At 40.9% G+C, this 24,476-nt stretch overlaps 1 protein-coding gene and 1 pseudogene across 1 annotated transcript; one reads left to right on the top strand and one right to left on the bottom strand.

The window, feature by feature from the left end:
• LOC125685469 (UPF0669 protein C6orf120 homolog) overlaps positions 1-14,457 on the top strand; it is a 31,441-nt pseudogene extending 16,984 nt beyond the window's left edge.
• Positions 1,450-11,978, bottom strand: LOC125685360 (WD repeat-containing protein 27-like; the record flags this gene model as incomplete). The annotated part of the gene is given in 14 exon segments (XM_048928358.1): positions 1,450-1,475; positions 1,478-1,525; positions 3,087-3,160; positions 4,677-4,810; positions 5,479-5,546; positions 5,938-6,056; positions 6,311-6,443; positions 7,108-7,161; positions 7,164-7,218; positions 8,065-8,135; positions 9,191-9,236; positions 9,716-9,829; positions 10,279-10,403; positions 11,864-11,978. Coding segments are annotated over 14 exon segments (1,182 nt in total), but the record flags the coding sequence as incomplete, so codon positions are not given.
• Positions 14,458-24,476: the final 10,019 nt, after the last annotated feature.

Genomic DNA, 24,476 nt, shown 5'->3' with positions numbered 1-24,476 from the left:
GAGAGCAAAGTGCAAAAGAAAGAAGGAACACGTGAGAGCAGATGTGCAAGTGAAATAAGGAAAGCATGAGAGAGGAGTGTAAGAGAGAGGAAAAGAGGGAAAATATGGTAGGCGATGTGTGAGGAGAGAAGTGGAAAAAGGAAGATTTCTGGTTGGAAAGTGCTGGGTTCTCCTAAGTGCTATCCATTTCACCTGGAACAAAATCCATGCAGTATTTTTGCAGTGATCAGCCTATTTTCATCTCACCACATGGCTAACTCTGTGCTTTGTTCCTTTTAAGAACAGGAGTCAGAGTAAAGTGATGATTAACAGGGAATTTCTAATGCTGATTCATTATTATTCTACAGACAGTACAGAGAGAGATGGAGTAACTGGCAGCACGTTTTTGAAGCTCACCTTTTGGAAAACCTGAGGTGGGGGAACTGAAGTTTTCTACCACGGACAGAGTAGATTCTACTCAGGACTGAAGTTGTAATGGATAATGACTGCAACTCAATCATTATGGATAAAAGTTGGAGTCACTGGCTGGGATGAGTTGGCTTTGCACAGAGAGCACAGGCTGACAGCACTAGCTATCTCAGAATGATGGTTTTAGATCAATTTTGCAGGAGAAAAAAGAACCAAGATCAAATACTCTCTGAAATTAACAAATTATCTGGTAAAAGAGAAAAAATGAGTTCTATGGTGATGTGAAACACGAAGGTGTTGCAGTAAGTGCCCATTCCGCTCCCCCAGGAGACCGCAGCTTGGCCAATTACTGAGGTGACACCAATGTGATGAGCAGCAAATGGTGTTTATTACACGTATACACTAGCTTATATAGCCTAAGTGCTTCATCTACACCCTTAAGGGCACGAACCACCCTTCAATCATAGAGCAGGGAGAGGGCCTAACGCGTCACATCCCGCGGGGGGTCTCGCAGTCTCGCAGTTGCCAACAACAGCAAAGCTACAGCAAACTTTTGGAGAAGTGTTCCTCAAGTGACTTTAGAAGCTCCTAATAAAAAATAAAAATAAAAAACAACAATCCTGAAAGTTCTTCAAAAATAACACCATGCCAATAAAGGGAGGTTGTACAGCTCATAAAATTGTAACATGGCCCATCTCAAAGGATGGTTGAGAGGAAATAAATGGCATACTTCTCCCTGGGTTGATCTGAGAATGCTATATGTGAGTAGAACAAGGGAAAGAACTAACTGGGCTTAAGTGACATAGTATTTAGAAACAGACACTGTGTAAATGTACACAGAAGTTTTCATTTCAAGACCACTTGCAATTGATCACTGATCAGAAGCTGTGAAAATTTACAATGTTTTTTAAAGGACTACATTTGTTAAAATCATACCTATTTTTCATGGGTCATCAGTTTTACAGTGGTGAGACTACACATCTCTATTACATGACAAAATATCAGGTCCCAGTAAAACAGATAAAGTACAAATGTATCTACTCACTGTGGTGCAGCTGTATAACCTTGATTTTATTATGAAAAACCAGTGGTTGATCTTTCACGGTGCTTTTCACTCCTATAGTAAAATAATTTAATGTTCACTTAAGAGCTTCCTAATGTGACGTTACATTTTTACAAGTTTATGGATATACAGTTATGCTAGAACAGTGGCAATTTTTAATGTCTCCTTGTCATACAAAACACAGTTATGATCAGCTACTTCAGAAGACTGAGAAAAGGAAAGAAATGAACTATCTCTTTGCATAATATCCCTCCTGAAATAATATCAAGTAGGAACTTCTCTAAACTTTGAACTAACAAAAAATACTGTTCTAAGGAACTTTTTCATCATTTACTCACGAATGTATTCTGTAGTTGCCTACTTTATGCTTAGGTTTTATATTTACTAGCTATAAAATACAACTTACATTTGGAATATATCTAAAGATCTGAAACAAACTGGCTAGTAGGTGCACATAAATGACTGTTCTTTTATGTGGCTTGAGAAGTCATTAATAATGGCTGCATTCACCCTCTTGTAATAACACTCCTGAAAGGCAGCTTCCAGCCCAAAACTAAATACGAGCATTTCATATCAGCAGAAATGACCTAATTAAATTTAAAAGGCGGGAGTGGGAGGGTGTGGAAATCTTGTTCATATTCCAAGGGAGAACCTTCAGGTGCATTGTGAGTGATCTCGTGGGCACATTTACCAGTGCTAAGGACAGACACATCTTTAGCTCCCATCAGCTGTCACTTCTCTATATGGAATCACAAAGGAGAAAATGGTCCTTCCTCAAGAATGCCTGACACCACTTGCTCTGAGATATCATAGGATTTCCTTAGAACAACTAAGATATCTGAATGTGACATGTCAATAATAACACAGTGCTGGGTTTCAGAAGAAGCTTCAAATTCTAGCAAAAACAGATGCTTTCTCAGATTTCCACGTAAAACCAAAGCTATAACCTTTGACATTCTAGCATGTCCACCAACTACAATCAATAGAATCAAAATAGATTATTCTAAGTGTCTACAGCTACCAGTTATTTTCCATCTTTTCAAAAGAAAAGGTGATTATGAAAAAAAATATTTTCTAGTTACTTTCTGAGCCTAGTTTTAGTACTGCTGAGCAAAGAAATTATATGTTCTCCAACAGCAACTGAAAGTCAGACCTCTCTTTTTTTTTTTTTTTTTGAGTAGTAGAAACCAAAGTCAAAAGTAAATTTCCTAAACTTACAAGCATTAACAAAAGAGTATTCAAGACAACAAAACCAATCAAATGCTTAACTAAAAATAAGAAAGAAAGTCAAGTTATATAGAAAATTATATTCCATGCTATGAAAAGATATGAGAAAATGTAAGCATTCTACATACTTTAACTCTTTCAAAATTGACATTTCTCAGAAGACTATATTTTAAAAAAGAAAAACATCACATTATCATCATTTTCATTACAAATATTTGGGTACAATATGAAATACTACTAGAAAAATAAAATTCTGTCTAATAAAATAAAAATAAAATACATATAACTTGAAAAATAAATATATTGCTTAGAATAGGCAACAGACAGTCTTTTACTGTTTCTAAAAGTATGACTTTATTAATTCATATTAAGATTGTTTTACACTTACCATGTGTTTCACTTGGACGTTTTTTATTTTTATTTAAATTTTCACACAGTGGAGATGCTGGCAACAGAGAACACCTAAGTATAAAAAAATAAATAAAACATTGATAAATTCAGTGGACAAAATCAGATTAGGAAAAGGTGTCAAAACTTATTTTTACTAATTTGTGATAATCTACACTTCACTGTATACATCAAGTTTTTCTGCGACTTGAAATGTCAGTGTTTTCACAGAAGTCATTTCAAGGACCATGAAGGGCCAGACACTCATTGAGAACTATCTCCATGGATTTGCCAGGGAAGTGATGCTTCACTGACTTTATAAACTTCTGTGATTAAGCGATTATCCTGTAGACAAGAGGAAAGTGGTTCATATGGTTTACCTGGACTTGAATGCTTTTGCCATTGTCTCCCATGAGATCCTCATAGAGAGGCTCGTGAAGCATGGGCTGGAGGAGCACACAGCAAGAACAGCCAGGCCCAGAAGTGATCGATGGCACAAAGTCTAGCAGGAATCATATAACTAGTGGAATACTTCAGGGATCAGTCCTGAGACCAATCCTGTTCAACATCTGCATTAATAATCTGGATGGTGGAGTGTGTCCTTATCAAGGCTTCAGAAGACACCACAAAACTGGGAGAATGAATGATACACCAGAGGGTTGTGCAGCCATCCAGAGATCCTGGCAGGCTGGAGAAGTGTGCTGGCAAAAGCATCAAGTTCAACAGGGAAGAGTGCAGAGTCCTGCATATAGGGAAGAAAAACTCCAGGCCCCAATCCCACAGGCAGGGGACCAGCAAGTCCAGAAAAGGACCTGAGGATGCTGGCAAACCCCATACAGGAAGTGAACCAGCAATGCACTCTTTCAGCAAAAATGGCCAATGGTGTCATGTGGTGCACCAAGAAGTGCTGCCACCAGGTCAAAGCAGGTGATCCTTCCCCTCTGCTCTGTGTTAGTGTTCAGGATTACATCCCCCAGTTCAAGAAAGACATTGCGCTACTGGAGGGAGAGTTTGGCAAAGAGCCACAAAGACAATGAAGGGACAGTAGTGTCTCTCTTGTGAGGAAAGACTGAGAAAGTTTGGACTGTTCAGCCTAGAGAAGAGGAGACTCAGCAGGGATTTTTCCAATGTATACCTGAAGTGTCAGTGCAAAAGAGATTGTGTCCAGTGGTGTCCAGTGACAAGAAGTAATGCTCACAAACGAGAACACAGGGAGTCCCAGCTAACTACCAAAAAGCATTTCTTCACTGTTCAGTTGACCAAACACTGATACTGGTTTCTCAGAGAGGCTGCAGAGTCTCCTCTTGGAAGGTGCTCAAAAGCGAACTGGACTTGGCCCCTGCTCTGAGTGTCCCTGCTTTAGAAGGGACCTCCAAGATGACCTCCAGATGTCCCTTCTGGTCCCAACCACTCTATGCAATTTAGTAATTTCTCCCACTCAGTGCAGTAAAGCAGGACAGGGAAACAGGTAAAGTTAATCCAAGTCAGAAAATAACACTGTACAAAAGCATGTGATGCACATAAGTGTCAGAAAAACAAACGCATTATCCGATTTTGAAAAAAAATAAGAACATTTTAAGTTATTCTGTACCTGGCAATGACTGATAGACTCCCTTCATTTCCACTTTTAAGAATACCACTCTGCTGAGATGTCACCAACGAAGCAGGGTTAACTTCCAACACAGCAATGATGTCTTCATACATTGAAGTGATCAAGCATAAAACCTGCAATAATTACACTATAAAATAGCACACCATGTACTTCACAATTTAAGCTCTAACACAAAGGTATTTATAACAGAGAATGAAACCGTTTTTTAATTATGAAAATTACTCAGAGATATCCATAGATTTGGTCTCACAGCATTAAGCAGTAAAAAGTGCTTAATGGTGTCCTTCAAAATATGCTTATGGTGCTTGTATGTAATATTATATGTATATATTTCATTTCCTAAAAAAGCTCTTTTGCTGATTTTCCACAGAAGTTTTCTCACAACTCAGTTTTTGCAGATTTCTTGGACAGATTCAGAAGTTCATCCCAGCATCTATTTGAGGAAAAGGTGTAACAATGTTTTTCCCTTTTTTTCCTCTAAGGCAGTGCCTCTGCCCCCTCAGTGGTCATTCTTGACATTCAAGGTACACACCAAACACCATAAAAAACAATTCACCTTTTGCTTTCTAGTCACTTCAGATAGTATTTAAATTTTGAGAACTATTAAAACTAGAAAACTCCTTAAAGAATCATCTCCAGCGAAATAACTCTGCAATTCACATTTTGAATAAATAAAAAAGTGTACATTGCACATGATTTGTATACAAAATGCAGAATTAACGTTTATAAAAATAACTGGAAATGTAAACATTTGTTAAATAAATGCTAAATATATACTCACCTTTCCATTAACTGCTTTCTTCATTAATGAACACAATCTAGCAAATCGAATGCTGAGGCCACTGCAATCTTTACCAAAAAGAACACAGTGGTAAGAGATGTATTTACATTTAAAAGGGAAAAAAATTTACTCATGCTGTTTTGACATAATCATAACCCACGATTTTCAGTATATATCCTTCTAGGTTACAGCTACATTGTGAAGTATGAGTAGAATAACATGCCTTGTAATTAGCTTGCTAAATTGAATAAGAATTCATTAGTAACCACTACAAAAATCTAGTGCTGACACATGTTCTGATACAAGTCATCAGTGACAGAAAAGCACAGTAAAATTAATTGCTAAATTAAAATATTAAAAAACATTTTTTGCTGTATTAACTAATTCTTTTACTATTTATATCAGCCAACAAAGAAAAGCAATCATGTTAGATTGTAGCGAGACATTTTCTAATGATACCTTTGTAACATAAAAACGCTTCCAGTTCCAAGTTTATTAAATTTATTTTTATTAAATTTATTAATAATAAGCCAGTAGAGGTTCCTATCCAAAAATAGCTTCTATTCTGGGCACAGCATCTATTAGGGAAAAAAAAAGAAAAAAAGAAAAAAAAAGAAAACATACCTGAGTATGATAAAAAGCTTTTTTTTTTTTAAATATATAAGACACAGTAATGCTAGCTAACTTGATTCCAATATGACAAAAATAATAAGCCATCCCATAGAAGATTTTCAATGCATTTTTAAAATCTGTAGTTCGAAGGAAAAAGTTTCAATTAAAATTGATGCTGTGAAAATAACCTAAGAACCTGGTGATATTTTAAAGGACTCACATATTTTCTTCATTGTGGAAACATACTGAATAGTCACAGTGTTCAATTAGGAGAACAGGCAATGATGCTTCCACTGACCCCTCTGGTTTCATGCTGTTTGTTTTGCAAAGCTCACAAGCATTTTGCCTTTCACCTAAAAAAAACCAATCAACAATATCATCAGTCAATGAAACAATGAAATAAGGCAAACAGAAGGGATTTAAGAGAGAATTAAAAGTAATGCAGTAAAATAGCATGAAATAAGACCACATTATCTTTCAATTTCAAAAGATGGGGATGTCTTGAGCCAGAGAATCACCTTGCTGAGGTGCAATCGTTATTCATTTATAAGTACTCAGTGTTATAAAGATACCACTGTCAGTTAAATAATATATCATGGGGGCTCTGGTATAAACGTAAAACAACATAGCAGAGCAAAACATACAGCATAAAATAACATAACACAGCGTAAAATAGAAGATTCTTAGAAGCTCCAAAGGTAACTGAGAAATGGTACTCCACTTAGACAATGGATTCTCTTTTTTAGGAATTGATTTTATAATTGATTTTATTCTCACATGTATCATGCAATGATTTACAAGCAGATACATTATCCAAGATGTTATTAGAGACATATATGTGTAATTCCTCCCTGTATGCCAATCCCCACCTTCATATCAACTTCAAAGATTCCACGTGACTGAGATTCAAAACTCCATCACTTACACGAACCTTTCATGGCATAAAAGGCACACATACTCAGTAGTCAATAACAATTGAAATATAGCAAAACCAGCATACTAGAAGCACTATGCTACCTAATTCTTCTTCAGATTTCCAGATTTTATTATAGAATTTCTCTTGCTCTTTAAGTCAGTATGTGCCACACAACGGTAACTATGATCACTGCTTAAACTGAAGATCCAAAGCTGAAAGAAAACAAAAGAAAAGTAATTTCAATGAAATTATACAGATATGAGCTAGAGGTTCAATACTGAACTCTGCTTATGTAAGTAATGAATTTTTACTCATCTTACCTGGGACCAGAAATTAAATTACATCTATCTATATCCCAAACTTTTCAAAGGTAATTTCATTATTAGCAGAAGAAGCCATTATCAATTTGAACAGCATGTCTAATTCCCATATGTTTATGTCTTTTAAAAACAACTCCTCACAGACTATTACCTACAATTAAAAATCCTAGGCTACCTGCGTGCAATTGCTTAATGGGCCACATAAGTTAATCTCATTGATACCTTTGTCTTTTTAGGCATCACCATATTTACATATTTAACTTTCTTCATGACCCATTGAACACTTACACTGAAGGAAGAGAGCTTCAATATGCCACAGAAAAAAAATCAGATTAATTTATTCCTAGCATTAAATTAAAGAAGAATTCAAGTGCTTCAAGTACATTTATTACATTTTTCTTAGAATTCCACCACATTAAAATCATGGTCTCTCCCATTTATGGTTATTTGTTTTTTTCTTGGCCAAAAAATGAGAATTCTGCTTTTCATCTTTTTTCTTTAAAAACAGATACATACAGTATCTCAGTGTACATATACTTACTGACTGCAGTTCTAAAAACTTTCATGGTTTTGAGGAAAAAGTTTGCATTTTGTAATAAAGGTGTTATATTGTTATGTTTGCTAAAATAATTGTTGTAGCATTTTAAAACTAGCATGCAAATTGTGATGCTTCTTGATAGATAAATTAATGATTGTTGACTATTTTGTCACAGAGAGATTATTTTTTACATCTACTACCTGTCCTACAGCACATCCAGTGATGATCTGTCTCTTTTCTTCATCAATTAGTAGACTTAGCAAAGGAAATGCTGTTCCAAAAAAAGTTGCAATCAGTTCCAGAATACACATGAATCAGAAATTTTATTCAAAATTGCTAGCTCCTATTTATAGAGAAAGGTAAAAACAAAACAAAACAACAACAACAAAACCCTAAGGCAAAGGGTCTTCGCTTTTTTTTGTTGCAGTGGGTTTTCCATTTCTAGATCTGTAGCCTGCCTTCCTAAAATGGCATGGCTGTGATTTTCAGTAACCTTCTATCTACACTGCAGAGGCCGTGGTTTGCTGCACCCTTTCACCCAGGCTTAAGCAGCAATATTTTTCAGAGCCCCATTGTTAGATCACCTACTGTTATTCTCATGGCCTTGCTACCACAAACCAGTTCAATCAAAGCAACTGCCACAGGCTCAGAGAGGAGTCATTCCTTCTTCCTCTTCTTTCCTACCATAGGTTTGAGCTCTCCCTTTGCTTTGAGGCATCTAATAATAGATAAGCACAAAGCTTAACAACCATTTCCCACGTAGTTCCTTCCCCCAGTCGAAGTGTGCTCCAACTGCTCTAATTGCACCATAAGCAAGAACAACCAGCACAGAATAGGAGCATGTTCTGGTGAAAACCATACGGTTACTCTCAGGTAAAGTTCTGTTGGAGAGGAGTGTCCTTGCTGCACAGATGCTTGTCCTCCTCTCCTTTTGTTCTCATCTTTCTATAAAACGCAGCTTTTGATTTTAAAGTCGATGTATGCCTTCAACAACAAGCCCTGCTAGTAAACCTACACATGGTACACTTACAGCATTTCTTTTCATTTCCTACAAAAAACTTTAAAAAAAAAAAAAAAGCACACAGACAATAGAACTATTTGCACATCTCAGTAAATGCCAACAGTTAAACGCATATTCTGTACAAGAACTGTTTATAAAAATACACTGAAACTACCTACCCACTTTAAAGGAAAATATATGAGCTAGCATATAGTTTACTAGAAATATTTTTACTAGATCAACTAAACACCTACATACTGATTTTATTTTATTGTTCAGATCGATACATTTTGCTGTGCAAAAGTATATAAAAAAGGAAAATTTACCTGCTAATATCCCTGACATCAACACTCCAGTAGAATAGTCCCATACCTATAGGGAAAAACAAAATAAAGATAGGCACCTACTTAGATCTTTAAGGAAAAAACAAACTTTTAAAGGCCATCAAAACGAGGAAATGCAGCCACTGAAGGCGATGCAATATAGTAAGGTTGTTTTCCACAGGGTTTGTTTATTTGTTTGCCTCTTTATTGTGTCGGGCTCTGTTTAATCGATAAGTGCCAGAGTTTATTTGCCAGATAATAAAAATCACCAAAGTTAACACTTCACTATACTGTTTTGACTATGAAAAACCTTCACTGTCATTAGAAACAGATAAATAAATAAAAATAATTAATTTTTACGATAACTTTGCAAGCAATTCTTAAAAACAATATCTTGGTCTCTATAATATCAAAGGTGACTTTTGCTTAGCTTTCAGCAAATATTTTTAGGAAAAAAAAGACAACATTAATTCAAAAATTCATTAATCCTATTATTTTTTTTTAAATGCAGCTCAAGAATTTCCTTGCCTTGAAGCTTCTGTCTTCAGACACCAATATAAGCATATTTTTCTCCCACGTGCAAAACTCAGCAGCAGTCACTGGAGCCAGGTGGCCATTCAATTTAACTAGTATAGCTTCATTCTATGAATAGGAAAGTCAAAATAAAAGCAAAACATTTCAAAACAGAACTGGCAATTAATTCAAGGTCTTAATAACTAAGAATTATTGCTAAAAATAACATCAGACTTAGGTTCAAATTATAAATTCAACAAGATTTTCTTAAGCCAAATATAGCCACGTATATCATTCTGCTGGCAGAAAACACCACATGTTGCATTTGCTTTTTCAAAGTGAGTGATAAAGGAGTAATTTTTCAGATGTTTTCATAACACTGAGATATCGTTTAACTTCAACACTTTACTCTGTCATCATTGTTACGACGTGTCATTGATAATGCTATTCAGCATTCATTTGTATTTGTTTTCTTCTAAACGAGAATATGAATGCATACAGTACCACATCATGATTTTATTGACAGTGATGAACTTTAAGAAACAACAGCACTGTGGCTACAAAGAATGGTATCTCACCTTTGCACTTAACACGTAGATTCGATTTTCAGCACATACTGCCACCTGTTGATCATCTGGACTAAATCTTACATGAAGAACCAATCTCAGAAGAGTTCCAATGATAATTCCTTGAGGTGTTAACCCTGCAGAAATTTTATTATTACTGAGATTTAGCAAAATCTAAAACTCTGATGCAGCAAGGTTCTCACAAACATTGCATAGCAGCTATCTAACAAGACATTTATACCAGTATCTGTCAGGAAAATATACAGACTAACCCATCATTTAATAATATATAACAATATGGGTTGGAAGATCATCTAGTCCAATTAGACTAGGTTATTGGAAAGCAAAGTGCAGAACTATATACCAGTAAGATTTCTCCATCTACCTCCTTGCCTAGACCATATATGGTACTCTTTGCAACACTAATAATAAGCATGCATATCAAATCTCACTAATGTCAAGGATAGAATTTTTGTAGCAGAATGGCATGTCTAGAGAACCTAGTAGTGCCTTGTTCATTTTGGAGACAGGAAATCCTGATTCAAACCCAGCAGAGCAGAGATTTGAAAAATATTTCTGAATATTTTTGATGAATATTTCAACCACTAAGCGAAGGAGACTTTTCTTCTCCTGGTTTTAATTCTTCTCTGGGAAAAGGCTGAACGGGGGAGTACACCACTACAAATCATTGCATAGTAGGATGAGAAGAATGGCTTTGAGAACAGACTTTTTTCATCCCTCTTATCACCACATCATTATGTTCATCTCAGTCATTCTGCAGACCCACATTTTATGATGCTGCCTTCAACACTGTACAGATTTTGGACATCTTATCAAGTCTTAGGATTCCATAGGCTGCAAACTAATCAGAACACAGCCACAACAGCTACAGATGTCTTTTTCTAGGTTTTACTCTAGACACTGAGGAGTCTTTCTATAACAGATTAAGGTATCAAGGTTTATCAGCATGGAGAGATGAATCACATAAAGAACTCAACTTCCTGACATTTGATAAAAATAACGTGAAAAAAAATAGTCCAAGACTGTGCAGAGAGCAGTCTGGGCAGAGACAGTCTACACAGCATCTGCTGAAGATCGTGTGGACAGAGACAGAAAGGTGAAGAAGGAAATCTAGCAGCAGTGAATCTGGCTTTCAAATGCCTTTATATTAAATATACACAGACTGTCTACTGATCTTCCACTAAGTGACTCTAATTAATTTCCATGTTTGTTTCCCCTGAATTTTTAGTCCAATTTCATGCCCACTCCCTGAATCATTCCCTGAAACTCTATGTTATACTTGCATGGATTAAAGTGTAATGATAACATTCATTATAAAAGTATTTAAAACATTCTCATTTCTTTACGAGTGTTTTTTTGTGTTTTTTTGGTTTTTTTTTTTTTTTTTTTTTTAATAATATGTTTTAATAATATGTAGCTTTGCACATTCACTGTGGCAACGTGAGTTTTGTGAGTACAAAACCCAATTCCTACACATTAAATGATAGGCAAATCAACATCATTTTTAACAATGATTTTTTCTCCATGCCTTCCCTTTTGACGTTTGTCTACAGCATACAGCGGGAGGTGTTGTTACCTGTGCAGCAGGGCTGCCAGCTGTATTCCAGACGCACAGCTCGTGGCGATTCAGCAGGAAGGCGCAGTGCTGGTGTCCGCACGCCACCTGGACGAGGCACTCCGGCAACCTGGATTTAAACAGACGTTTTTCCCGGACGACCTCAGGCTCTTCGCTCCTTCCCCACGAACAACTGTCGCCCTCGCTTTCCATTCTCCAGCAGGGCACCACCGGCGGCTCGGGGTGCGTCCCGACCTCCTAACTGCGCGGGATCGGGACGAAGCCGCCCAGCCGCCGAGCAACGGGCGGGGAGAGAGAGCTCGAGGGAGGTCACTATGGCAACTGCATCGCTGCCGACGGGTCGCCAAGAGGGACAAGCGCCGCTGCGCGTTGCGCAGTCACACGGGAGCAGGTGGGCGGAGCGGGTTGCCAGAGCGATGGCCGCGCGCGCAGCCCAACTCTCGCGATAGTAGAGGGCTCAGTCTGCGGCTAGCGCACAGCCCCGCCCGACCCGCCTGCCGCGGCGCGCGGGAGAGGCGGCGCGCGGCGGTTGCCGGGCAGGGCTGGGAGGCGGCGCCCGCTCCTCGCGCCGCTGTCCGGGCCGGTTTCGGGAGGAGCGGCGAAGCGAGAGGGGCGGCGCCGGGCCCGGAGGCTCTTTGGGATCGGCCTCCGCGCTGCCTCTGTGCGGCCGCTGCCGTCGGGGTGTGCCGGTCCGCCTTGGGGCGGGATTTCTCCGCGCCGCCCTGCCCTGCCGCAAGTCTACGGAGCCGCGGCCTCGCAGTCGCCGAAGCCCCGGGGCGGGCTGGAGGTGAGCTGCGCCGCGAAAGGTAGAAGGCTGTTTTTCTGTCGCTGTTCAGAGGGATTTTTGTTGGTTTGGACGGTTACGAGGGCGGGGCTGTTCTCTTGTATGCTGTCGTTGCAGAATTGGGGCCTTGTGGCCCGTGGGACCATAAGCTGGGAGCTGTAGAAAAGTTGGTGTGCTGTTGTTCCTCTGTCTGTTAGCTGTAAAACCCATGCGATTTAAGTGACGTTTCAGCAGCAGTCATGCGGTTTGTTTTGATGCTAGCGGGTTACCAACAGTGTAGTAGTAGCTGTCGTGTTTAAGGTAATTGTACAGTCTTTGCAGAAGGCATGAAGTGATGGAAGCCATCTGAAGCTTCAAAGCACCCTTGACTGGCATTTAAATTTGGTCAGCTGCATTCTTTGGAAGTCTTCGGCAAGGTTTAGAGCTCATGCATTGAGTGCAGCTGTTGTGCTGAGGCTGCCTGGGCAGCAGCGTGCAACGAGGGAGAGGAAAGGGTGCGGGAGCCTTGATTGTGTAGCAGCCCCTTCCCTCTCTGCCCTGCCCCAGCAGCCTGAGCTGTCATGTAGGTAAGTGCTGTAAAGAGCTGAGCGTTCATATGGTAACAAAAACTTGATGAAAGTGCACACACGCTTCTTCAGTGACAATATGCCATTTTGGGCAGAGAAACAATCCACACATCATTTAGCGCGTTGTGTTTTCTCAGTAAATAACCAGCTTTTATTGAAGTTGCTTGATTTGGTGTGAACAAAAACTGATTCCATCCAGGAATTAAATATACTAACTCTAAATCGTTTTGTATTCACAGAGTACTGGACTTGACAATAGGAAGAATCAGAATAAAATGTAAGAGCCATGGCAGCACGTGGGAGGAGAATCCTGATAGTATTTGTGGCAGCTCGAGTACTATGTTTGGTAAATACCTTTGAGGAAGAGGATGTACCTGAAGAATGGATTCTTCTTCATGTTGTTCAAGGCCAGATTGGAGCAGGAAACTGCAGCTACTTGAGACTAAATCATGAGGGAAAGATAGTACTTCAGATGCAGAGTTGAAAAGGTGATGCGGATTTGTATGTATCCGATATGACTCTTCACCCCAGCTTTGATGAGTACGAGTTACAGGCTGTTACTTGTGGCCAAGACGTTGTCCACGTAGCAGCACACTTCTGCCGACCAGTGGGAATAGGGATTTATGGGCATTCCTCCCACCAGGAGAGTGAGTTTGAAATGAAAGTCTACTATGATCAAACAGTCGTACAGCATCCACTTGGCGAGGCTTCCTACAATCCAGAGGAGATGGAGGCAAGCCAGAAATACTCGCACTCTACAGAAGATGAATCTCAGGATGAAGAGTCTGTTTTCTGGACTATACTTATTGGAATCTTGAAGGTAATACTTGAAATTCTTTTTTAAATTGATACATGATGGACTAAATCACATTTCAGTTTGTGAAATTGAACATGAATAACTTTCTATAATATTTAATACTCTGTATTGTTTCCTGAAGTATTCAGTTTACTTTTCGTAAATCAGAAGGAAAGTGGTGGGGAGAAAAAAAGCCATATTTAATTTTATATTGTAAGTTTTTTTTCCCCTAAAAGTAAAATGAGCAGCAACTGTGCTATTTGCAATATTCTTCAGAGATCAGGGCTTAAAACTGAATGTAGAGCTGGGGATCCCTAAACAGTTGCTTAGGAAAAATTAACTTTTAATGATTTTCTGTCATTAGTTTCTTGATAAAGAGTGGAATACAAACTGCTGCTCTGTAGTGCCCCCTCAATTTGGAGCATATTTAAAAATGAATCCTCCTCTTTTGACAGGTTACCTTCAGTATAACTAACAAGCAATGGCTTTGAAGCATACCGAAGTTGAGGGATGTAGGGTGAAGGAAGAAAAAAAACCAGCCGAATAAGGGGATAGAGGGGCTATACTTTGACTGCTTGTGCTGTGCATCAGTCATCTGTAAGCAGAGGCCTGTCCAGTCACCACCTCTGCAAATCCATGACCTGAATCAAGTGCATGTTACTTCAGTATTACAGTAGGGAGGGAAAGCCTTCAGCTGTTGTTACTTGTCAGTAGAACATTCTCATTCTTCATTAAAAGCAATGCAGTATATAGTACCTTAAGCCTGAGAGGTATTTTCTTACATCTCCCTTTTATAGCTTTTTGAGATTTTTTTTTAATGTTTACAGCCCCTTTTTTTCCCCTGTAAATTTATATCAATAATTCATTAGTTTGCAAAGAAAATTTTTGCTGAAAGGAATTTTCAGAATATTGTAAGAAAGTCAGATTGTGTTCACTTTTTCCCTCAAAGTTAGTCTTTTCCAGGAGTACTTTTTGCCTTGTTTGAGTCTTTCAAATTAATTGCTATGCAAATAGTATGTATTTAAATTGCTCTGTAATTTTCTTTTCACAGAGCTTACAGATGAGTACACAGAAATAAATAAGTGTGGTACTGTAATTTTATACAAATGGTGCATGTACCATTTAAATTTCATTATATAAAGCTTTTTCTTTTCGAACAGGAGTTTGACTTTTTTGTCTAGATAGCTGACAGGACGTGATGAGAGACTTGTCTCACAAAAATGGTTATATAGCCAAAATTAAAAGTTTATTGGATAAAAAGAAAAACGCAGTGGTACTGTTCCTCTTAAAAGTGGTTGGTTAAATAGCACCAAAGTATCACTTCAATTTGTGCAGTTACATTTTGAAACAGCAAGGTTTTTTAGGGAAGTTTAGCCTTCCTTGCTGTTTTTGCCCCTTCTTCCTCTTCTGGGGCTGGGAGAGTCTGACAACAATCACAAATCCAGTGACCTACAAAAAGAAAGTTATCAATTAATGGGAAACTACCTTTTTTGTATTCACTCATCTAGTTATGCACCTTTCACCATTTCAACAGGTTCTCAGCAACCTGTAGCACTTTGTTTAATGCATAAAACCAGCTCTTCTTTAAAATGTGAAGTATCTTTTCTAAAAGGTGCAGAAAGCAGCATGTACAATTCACCATCCCTTGCAGACTCACTGCATGTAACAGTTGGTTACTTCAACACTTGCGGTTCTCAAGAAGGGCCAGCACTGCTAAGGCAGTGGTTCTTAGAAAAGAAATGACAAACTACAAGGTTACAAATTGGGTTTTCATAGGAATGACCGCAGTTCAAGGTTATGGGTGGTTACAGCAGAAGAGGATAGCAGTTAAGAATGTTGCTATTGTGCCACAGGCTAGGAGGGCTTGTTTCCCAAACCATTGTGAGTTATTTCAGTGCAGCTGGGCAGCACAGATTAAAGTGCTGGCAGGGGCTCAACACCAGACCTTGTACTAAAACCTGTTAATGGAGGGAACAGTAACAGCTTGAGCAAAGAGCAGGAATATTAACTATTTATATTACAACAGCTGGAATCTCAAGAGCTGCTTTGCTCATTTTAAAGTTTTGTAGCAATATTAGCTATTTTGCTCAGATTCTCTCCTTAAGTCAGAATGAAAGCTGAATCAGCCACAGAACCCGGACTGACATGAGAGCAAGCTCTAGTGCTTTCCCAAATGGGAATATATATTTGAGGTAGTAGTTACAGGGAATACTGTCGCTGAATACATCACCACAAATACAGCATGGATTTAGTATCATGTGAAAAGCAGTGCTGCTACCAGTTATGCCTCTGAAGTTTTCTTTACAGGGCCTTGAGTTGGCCAGGAGATAGCAATGAGCAGGTGATTCAAAGGTACAAGCTGCCTGAAATTTAGATAACTCACTTCCAGATATGACATCTAAGAATAAAAAGGGCAAGGAAAGGTGTTTAAAAAGGTGTTTACAAATACTATCTTAAGCATACTTTTTAATTTAGAAATTTAAAATAATAGCACACTTTATTAATGTGAAAGCTGTATTCCAGCAATATGCAGCAATACAGGTGTCTTTACAGGTTTCTTTTAAGAAAAGAGATCATTATTCTCAGTATTCTGTGGAAATGTATATTTAAAACAAAATAGCTCCAAGTGGGTCTGGATTTTGTTGTAAAAGGCAATTACATTTCCTATTCAGGAATTGCCAGGTTAAACTGTGCACAACTAAATATACAGAAATAAAGCTTATGAAAAAAATGGGACCCTACCGGATGCTTTCCAACGCTGTTGTTCATTCTGACCCTTCACACTGCTTTTAAACTTCTTTCAAAAGCAACACAACTATTCTGACAGAATCCCCAGGACTCAGAGGAGGTGGGAAGAGAGCAATTAAATCTTTATAACCTGAGGGAAAAGCGTCAAGCCCCACACAAAAAGTGTGATAACCACGGTCACATACATCACAGAACATCATTTCTTCTTCATGATGAGGCTGCCCACACGTAATGCATGTTTTACACTCCATACATTGCCAAGGGTAAGTCTTAATCATAGCAACAAGCTCCGGGGTCATAGCAAGGCAAGAAGGGTGGCGTAGATTAAAACCAATATTATTACTATGTCTGAAATGAAATGTAAATTATTTAGACTGCTTTTACAGAAGCTGAAGCCGAGCTCACCTCCTGGTGAGATCTGATAGTGCACTGAACGTGTCAGTACACGTAACATTAAATAGGAAGCTTCAATGAAGGAGAGAACAGGCAACAGAACTGTCGTACACAAGTACAGATACTTCCACCAAAAATCTGTCAGAGATTCTCTCTTAGGAATCCAGTTAGAGCATGCAGATACTTACCACTGTTGTCACACTGGGAGCAATGTATAAGAGCTTCAGCTTTTCCTTTCTTGTTGGACTCCTTACCCTTCAGACAAATTCCACGCATAGCATTTGGAATGACCTTTGGCTGGAAGGGTAGAAGAGGACTATAAATTCATTCCAGAAGAATTCACAGATTTAACAGGAAACGTGTCTCCTTAACTCTTAAAATTAATGATTTATCTGCTGTGTGAACCTTAGTACATAGGACAATAACTGACAATGAGTGCTGTTTCAATCTTTGATTAACTATGTACAGTTTTGCATTTGGCACACCTGTAGTGAGCATGGTGTAAGTTCAGCTGGAGTAGAGCACGTAGCAGTGTCTTCCCCTGAATTCATCAGCTAACAATCCTCTACATGTAAATCACATGATGTAACATTAAAAATTTCAGGGATTTTGTACTTTTTTTTCCCACCAAAATAGAATACTTCTTTATGAATGGCCATGCAGATTTTCCATGTGGAATAAATTAAATACAATTTCCCCTTTGCATTGACTCTCTAAGTATAGAAATTTAGTTACAAAAGCAATAAACTAGATTTTTGTATCGTTAGTTTTAAAGTATCTGGTTAACTGTATTATATACTGCTACCAGTCATAACCACAGTAAGAAATACCCACCATTGTACCTAATTATAGTTTCATAATATTTCTAAGAGATCATCTGGAGCCTATTTGAGTGCATGAGATGCATTTAGAAGGTAAGAGAGAAATAGGAGCCTGTTAAATTGAGCAACGTTTGTGGATTAATTTTGTGTCCAAAATGAAAAGACAAACCCAGAGTTGTAACTCAGTGATGATCAAAAAAGATACGAGGCATTACATTTTTCAGAAACATCTTCACAAGGACCAAGGAACAACCCAAGCATTATGAACTTCAAACACATTTCAGTGCATTGTTGAGTTTTGACCACTGCTTAATAATTTCAAACCCAATTTCTCACTAATTTCCATATAGTCCTCACTGATTTTAATGACTATTGCCAGAGTTTTGAAAAGAAATGCTGCTGCAAAGGCACAGCACCTAGAGGGAATTCAAGGCATATTCCATTTTCTGTGGAACCAAATGGCTCTTCAGTAAGAAGAACAGTCCCAGTCAAGGACCAACCATTTGTGGGGAGAAGAATGAAGTTTAATTAAAAAAAAAAAAAAGTATATATTTAAAAACAACGAACAAAAAACAGATCTTTTGTAATGCAACTTATAGTTAAGTGCGTCTGTTGCCCATGCCAGTTTCTGTGCTAGTACCTATAGCTAGTTAAAAAAATAAGAATAATCTGAACTCATATGTAAGTAGTCAGGACACATTGCTTGAGGATTTATGAAGTGTTCCATCTGTTAAAGTAAAAACACAGTTACTGTCTCTGATGCTGACTGGTCTAAACAGTTTTATTTAAAAAAAAACAAAAAGCACCATACCAGCTCTTCACTGGTAACTTCCTACAAAAGCTGACAGAGGCATTCACACAGACTTTTTTTGCTTATTTATTTTAAAAAAGCATAGTCAACCTGTTTTATACATAAATATAATGAAACAATAAAAGAAGTCTAACATTCACAAAGTAATAAATATAATGGAAGCAAAAACACACATAAAGTCTCTTACTGTTAACTAATCTATGTGTCCTACATGTATACCTTCATACCCTGCTCCTCTCAACAAAAGTGGCACACGCTTAAACTTTGTCAGTGTTGCAGCATCTGCCCTTCTGTTGTTTGGCCTACATTCTAATTTATATTGTGGTTGTGTTTTTATCTATGTTCTAAGTAAATCAAGCCTTTCTAGAATAGCAAGTGCACTTCTCTAATCAGACTTCTAGTTTGTTACAAATTTGTATCTCACTGCCTTCAATATTCAGCAGCATACTCCCTTGTACTCCATCAAAACTAAAGTGAGCTACTTTCTGGTCACTGTACTTGCATCAGGGTACATGCATTAACACTCTGCTCTATATATTTCTAAAGTCAGACACTGATAAAGGTGCGTTAATTAAAACTGCTTCCATCTACACTTACTTCACTAAATTGTGTTTATTAGAAATCGTGCATTTAGGGGGTGAGTAGGATGGGAATCACAGCCTATTAACAATACAGTTCCAACAGTATGGAAGTAATTTTTTTCTTTTTTTTTTTTTTTTAATAAAAAAGGAAAAAAAAAAAGAAAGTGGTCCGTGAGCACTCCAGATGAGATGTCCCAGCACTGTGGCCCATTCTGCAGACTGAAAGCAGTATTGCACTCTCGTATTTTCTTGCTTCTCTTTTCTTGCCAGACAGAGGTGCTGAGCCCAGTGCCAAGATCTACGCGAAAGCGGTGCAGGAGGTCCTTTCTGAGAGAGCTCGTCTCCAGGCTGGAGGGCTTCCTCCATCAGCAGGTCCCAGCTCAGGGGGAAGACCTGCCCCTGCCGCGTGCCCCCGCTCCGTCTCCAAGTCCCTGGCTGGATCTAAACGCAAGGGCTTGGAAGCAGAGCAGCAAACAGCAGCGCAGCTGCCTGCCTGCAAAAGAGCGAGGGCTGAGAGCGGAGGCAGCGTGCCGGCTCCAGCAGCACAGCCTGGGCCTGCTGCAGCACAGAGCTCCAAGCTGAGAGGTAAGCAGGTGCTGTGCTATCGCCCTGCAGGGCAGGTGCTGCCCTTATCAAGCACACTGAGGCTGCACAGGATTGGCTTTGCTTTTTCCTTCTCTGCAGAGGGGAAAAGAGTTGAAGCCTCCAAAGTCCCAAGGCAGTGAGGTGCCACAGTATGTAACCCTGTCTCTTTAACTGCATGGTGGTTTTCTGTTTGTCACCCTGGAAATGTCATTCACTGAGAGGCTTCCTGCTCAAATTTCCCCTGTCTTTTTTCTGCCTTCTGCTTTTGTGGTACCCTGTTTACACAGTTCTGCTGCTGACAGAATGAATTCATTTTTATTCTTGCTTTATAGCAAGAAGACAACGACAAAAAGAGAGGAGAGGGCAACTGAAGAAGGCTTCCCTCAGAGCTGCAGCTGCACATGCAGAGGTGAGTCCTTGGTGAGCGCAGACACGGCTCTTGTTGCTCTCAGTGCCTCTGTCTGACAGCCGTGAAAGATGCTGTAATGTCCTGAGGGCAGTGATGGCACAGAAAAACACCCCGCTGTGTGTCTGAGGAAATCACGCTGTCAGTGAGAGCTGCCCAGGGGAGCTTGGGTGCCTTCCTCCGGCTTGAGAAGGGCACTGTTGGTAACGGCCGTAGGGTTTTGCTGCCATAAAGAGCCTTGCCATGTCTGGCACTGTGACCTTGGAAACCTCGTTCCCCCAGCAGAGCATGAATCTTAGCATAGGCAGCTGCTGTGGGAAGTAACGCCAGTGACCTGAATGGCAGGAATGTGCTGTGCTGCATGGGGTCGTTCTGCAAGTGTCCTGATCAGCCTTGCTTAAGGAGATCTCCCCAGATTGTTCCTGTCCTGTTTCCTTGCCTTGTTTCTTTCCAGTGCTCCGCCATGAACAGCCTGGTGGAGATGATGCAGAAGCTGAAGCTGAACAACTGAGAGGACGAGCATCAGCAGGCAGCGCTGCAGCGTGCGGCGTTGCAGGGCAGCGTTCCGAGTGCCGCCCAACTCGGCATTCCTAGTTTGGTTGTAGTCAATAAGAAACAGCCACAATTAGACATCGACAAAGAGCGCATGGCCTGATTTGTCCTGTAGCATTCCATGAGCTGCTGCACTCCTACTGGTCCAGAGTAGAACCTCTGCAGCTTTGGAGCACCAAGCCGCCATCCTGGCACGGTTTTTGGAGGCAGTGCTCCAAGTTTTGGGCTGTAATACCCCTGACAATGAAAACACAACTTGCATTTTAACGCGACACTGCTGTGCTTTGTACCAAAGCAGTGCTCCTTGGGTCTCTGAGGTAGGACAGGGTGAAGGGAAGGGGCGTGAAGCTGTGTGCAGGAAATCTGAGGGTGGGAGGGCACTGCCAAACCCAGCTGGAGCATCTCTGTGCAGTTTTGCCTTCCCGGGAGGAACCCAGAACTTCCCAGTAGTTTTCTGCTCCTGTACTGCAGTGTGAGCATAAGGTTCTGCTGCCTCCTTCTTCTGGAAGATCCTCTGCTGCCATGGACATCTGACACAGGCACCTGTCCTTTTCTGTTTGTTTTGGTTTTTAATCAGGACACATTATGCCTGTTGTGTTTTCTGCACGTTACTTACCAAAGTCACCACGAAAGGGTTTTGATTTTCCTGTAGTCAGATTTGCTCTCATGTAACAAGCTTCTATGACAGTGTCCATCTGACTTTTGAAATTATTTTGTTGAGGTTCAAGACATTGTAGTCTTCCTAGTTTATAGTCTTTATAGCACCACCCTTCCCTCCTGCTTATAAGTTCCCATTTAATTACTGGAAGGCCACATCAGGTTTCCCCAGAGTATTCTGTTCTCCAGACTGAACAATCCCAGCTCCTCGTGCTCTCGTGCCCAGGCACTCGTGCTCATGTATTGGTTCAGACTGTGACTTGGAAAGTCCACTACAAGTCACAGTAATGAGCAATGGGGGTGGGCGATGTGATAATAGCTTCTTGGAAACAGTTGTGATATTCCCTCCTATTCTACTTGTAATATCAGGATAATCTACACCTGACCTGGTACAAGACCTTTCTTGCATTTTCTTCCATCTCTTTCCCTGTGGTCCAACAGCCAGTGATTTTCTGTACAAGAGAAACTTCTCAAATAACAGGACAGTTCTTCTCCTAGATGCATACCCTGGGGAGGATTTCAGGTTAGAACGCTGAGGGCAGGCAGCCATTTCTCTGCTTCTCTTTATCCCTTCCCTACAAGTCGCCCAGCTGCAGTGTCTTGCTCCCAGCGCCTCCCAAAAACCCTTTCTATTCCCACCAGGGATCTAAAGGAGAGCACGTTGGAAGGAAAAAGTCTCCTCTCTGGCTTCCCACTTATCTACACCTTTCACATGCAGCAAAATCATGTGCTTTGCTCTGCTCTGTGTGTCACTGGAAGAGAGCACTGCATTGGAAAATGAGGCTCTCGGGGTCCCAGGGCTCTGAGGAACGTGGCCACCACATCTGTCAGAGCCAAGGGGACTTGGGAGAGTCCCCATCATCCCTCTTCAAAGAGATGGCACCAAGTCGCTCCTATTATGAGAGCGAGAGGAGGTTCTAGTCTATGTTCACGTCTTTATCCTCAACAGAATAACTTTTAAAAGCCAGATGGACTCTGCTATAGAAGCAGATGTCAAATGTGGCTTTTCTCCATTGAAAACTGATGCCTGGCAACTTGGAGACTAACATATATGTGTATAGAGATGTTTTTTTCCCTTTTAATTTTAATAGTAAACTGAGTCTATACTTTTAATTCATGATGAAATGCTAAAAATGTGTACTCTTGTTTTCTGCCAGTGCTTGGCTGACAGAGTTTTTGGCCATTCTGTGGCATGGAACGCAACCAGCATGGAAGCATCGTTGTGGATTCTGAGTAAGATTTCTCACCCTCTGCTCATGATGGGTAAGAGTTCAGATGTCCAACGAGAATGCTTGAGCTCTGCTTCTCCAACATGTGTTTTTGTGTAAGTAAAATTGAACCAGTGACTCATTTCTAGCAGTGGTGACCAGCTCAGATGTGTTGGATGGTATCGTGGAAACTGAGGAGCTGCTCACCTGGATCAGCGGTGAGTTTGAGGACGCAGAGCTGGCGGGTGGGTGTCTGCACAGAGTGGGTGTAGCAAGGCAGCTGTCACCGTTTGGGGGGATGCTCTGGCTGTTTCAGACGTGGCAGGTGCTCTCGAGGATCCCCAGGAGAACCAGGATGGTTCCAAAGTCAGAGAGAAATACTTGAAGGGTGACCTGCTTCAGGACGAGCTGCTGGGGAAGTAGACAGCCAGGAAAGAGAACAACTCATTGTATGGATCAGTGCCACAGAGCCACAAAGCCCTGATGTCTCCAGCAGCCCTGCCCCTCCTTGCTTCATTGCCCAGCTCCCCGACTTCCCACAGTACAGCAGGAGGTCAGCGAGGAAGCACGGGCTGCTGCCTGGACCCCCCCGACCCACTGTGGGGGCTGCTGCCATCCCTCGGGCAGCTCTCCGAGCTGCAGGGCCGGCCTTTGCTGCTGCCTGCTGTTGCACCACCAGAACTACCACTGCCGACCCCTCTGGCTGCTCCTGCGCCTCCTTCGCTCCACCCTGCACAGCGCATGGATGTGGTAGATTTCACAGTTGCTTGTTTTTTAAAGCAATCTCTTATGGGGAACCATACAGAAAAACTCAGGTTTGTTTGAGCCCCTATAATTTCCACGATAGCTCGTTCTGGTGTCCAGAAGTTCGTACCACTTCCCAAACGTTGGCTGGGGATGTCAGGGACAAAATGGAGGTCAGCACTGGGGGCGTGCTGGGGACGTGCTGAGGACATCCTGGGGTCTGGGGGAGGAGGTGGCCAGTGAAAACGGGAAGAGAGTTTTGTTTTACAAAGATGGTTTTGTTTAAACAAAATGTTATCACGTGACAAGGTTCTGGCTCCATGTCAGTTTCTCCTCAATGTGTCAGCAGGATCCTCATGCATCCCCTCCCGTGTCCCCTGCTCATGTCTGTCCCCCTGTTCCTCTCTGTGTCCCTACGTATCACCTCCCCGTGTGTCCCTTCCATGCCCCCCTCTATGTCACTTCTGCAGTGTGCCTTCCATGTTGCTTCCCAGTGACCCCGTGATGATTTCTGGTATCCCCAAAGCCACCTCAAGCACACCAAAGGGTCCCGGTGTCCCCATGGCAGAGCTCCTGGCATCCTCGTTGTTGGTTCTGGGATGCCCAAAGCCACCATGACCCCACAAGGGGATTCTGGGCTCCCTGTGGGGGTCCTAGTATCTCCAAGGCCATCGTGACCCTGAACCCGTCACCTCCTGCACGCATCACCACATCTCCCCTTGATGCCACCATGTCCCCTCCTGAAATGGCAGGAGATTGGAGACTCCCAGACCCTGCAGGGAGGTGACAGGGTTCACCCCCTGGCCACAGAACCACCTAGTGTGGTTCTGGAGCGGTGCTGTTTCATCCTGCCACAGAGCAGGGGCTCCTGGAGTCACTGAGGGGACACTGAGGTGTCTCGAGGGGCTGCCGGGGGGGCAAGATGGAAGGGGTGGAGCTGGAGCTCCAGGCTGCAGGTCTC

This window comes from Lagopus muta, chromosome 28, assembly GCF_023343835.1.
Source record: "Lagopus muta isolate bLagMut1 chromosome 28, bLagMut1 primary, whole genome shotgun sequence".
NCBI lineage: Eukaryota > Metazoa > Chordata > Aves > Galliformes > Phasianidae > Lagopus > Lagopus muta.
This window is presented reverse-complemented; position numbering and strand designations above follow the sequence as displayed.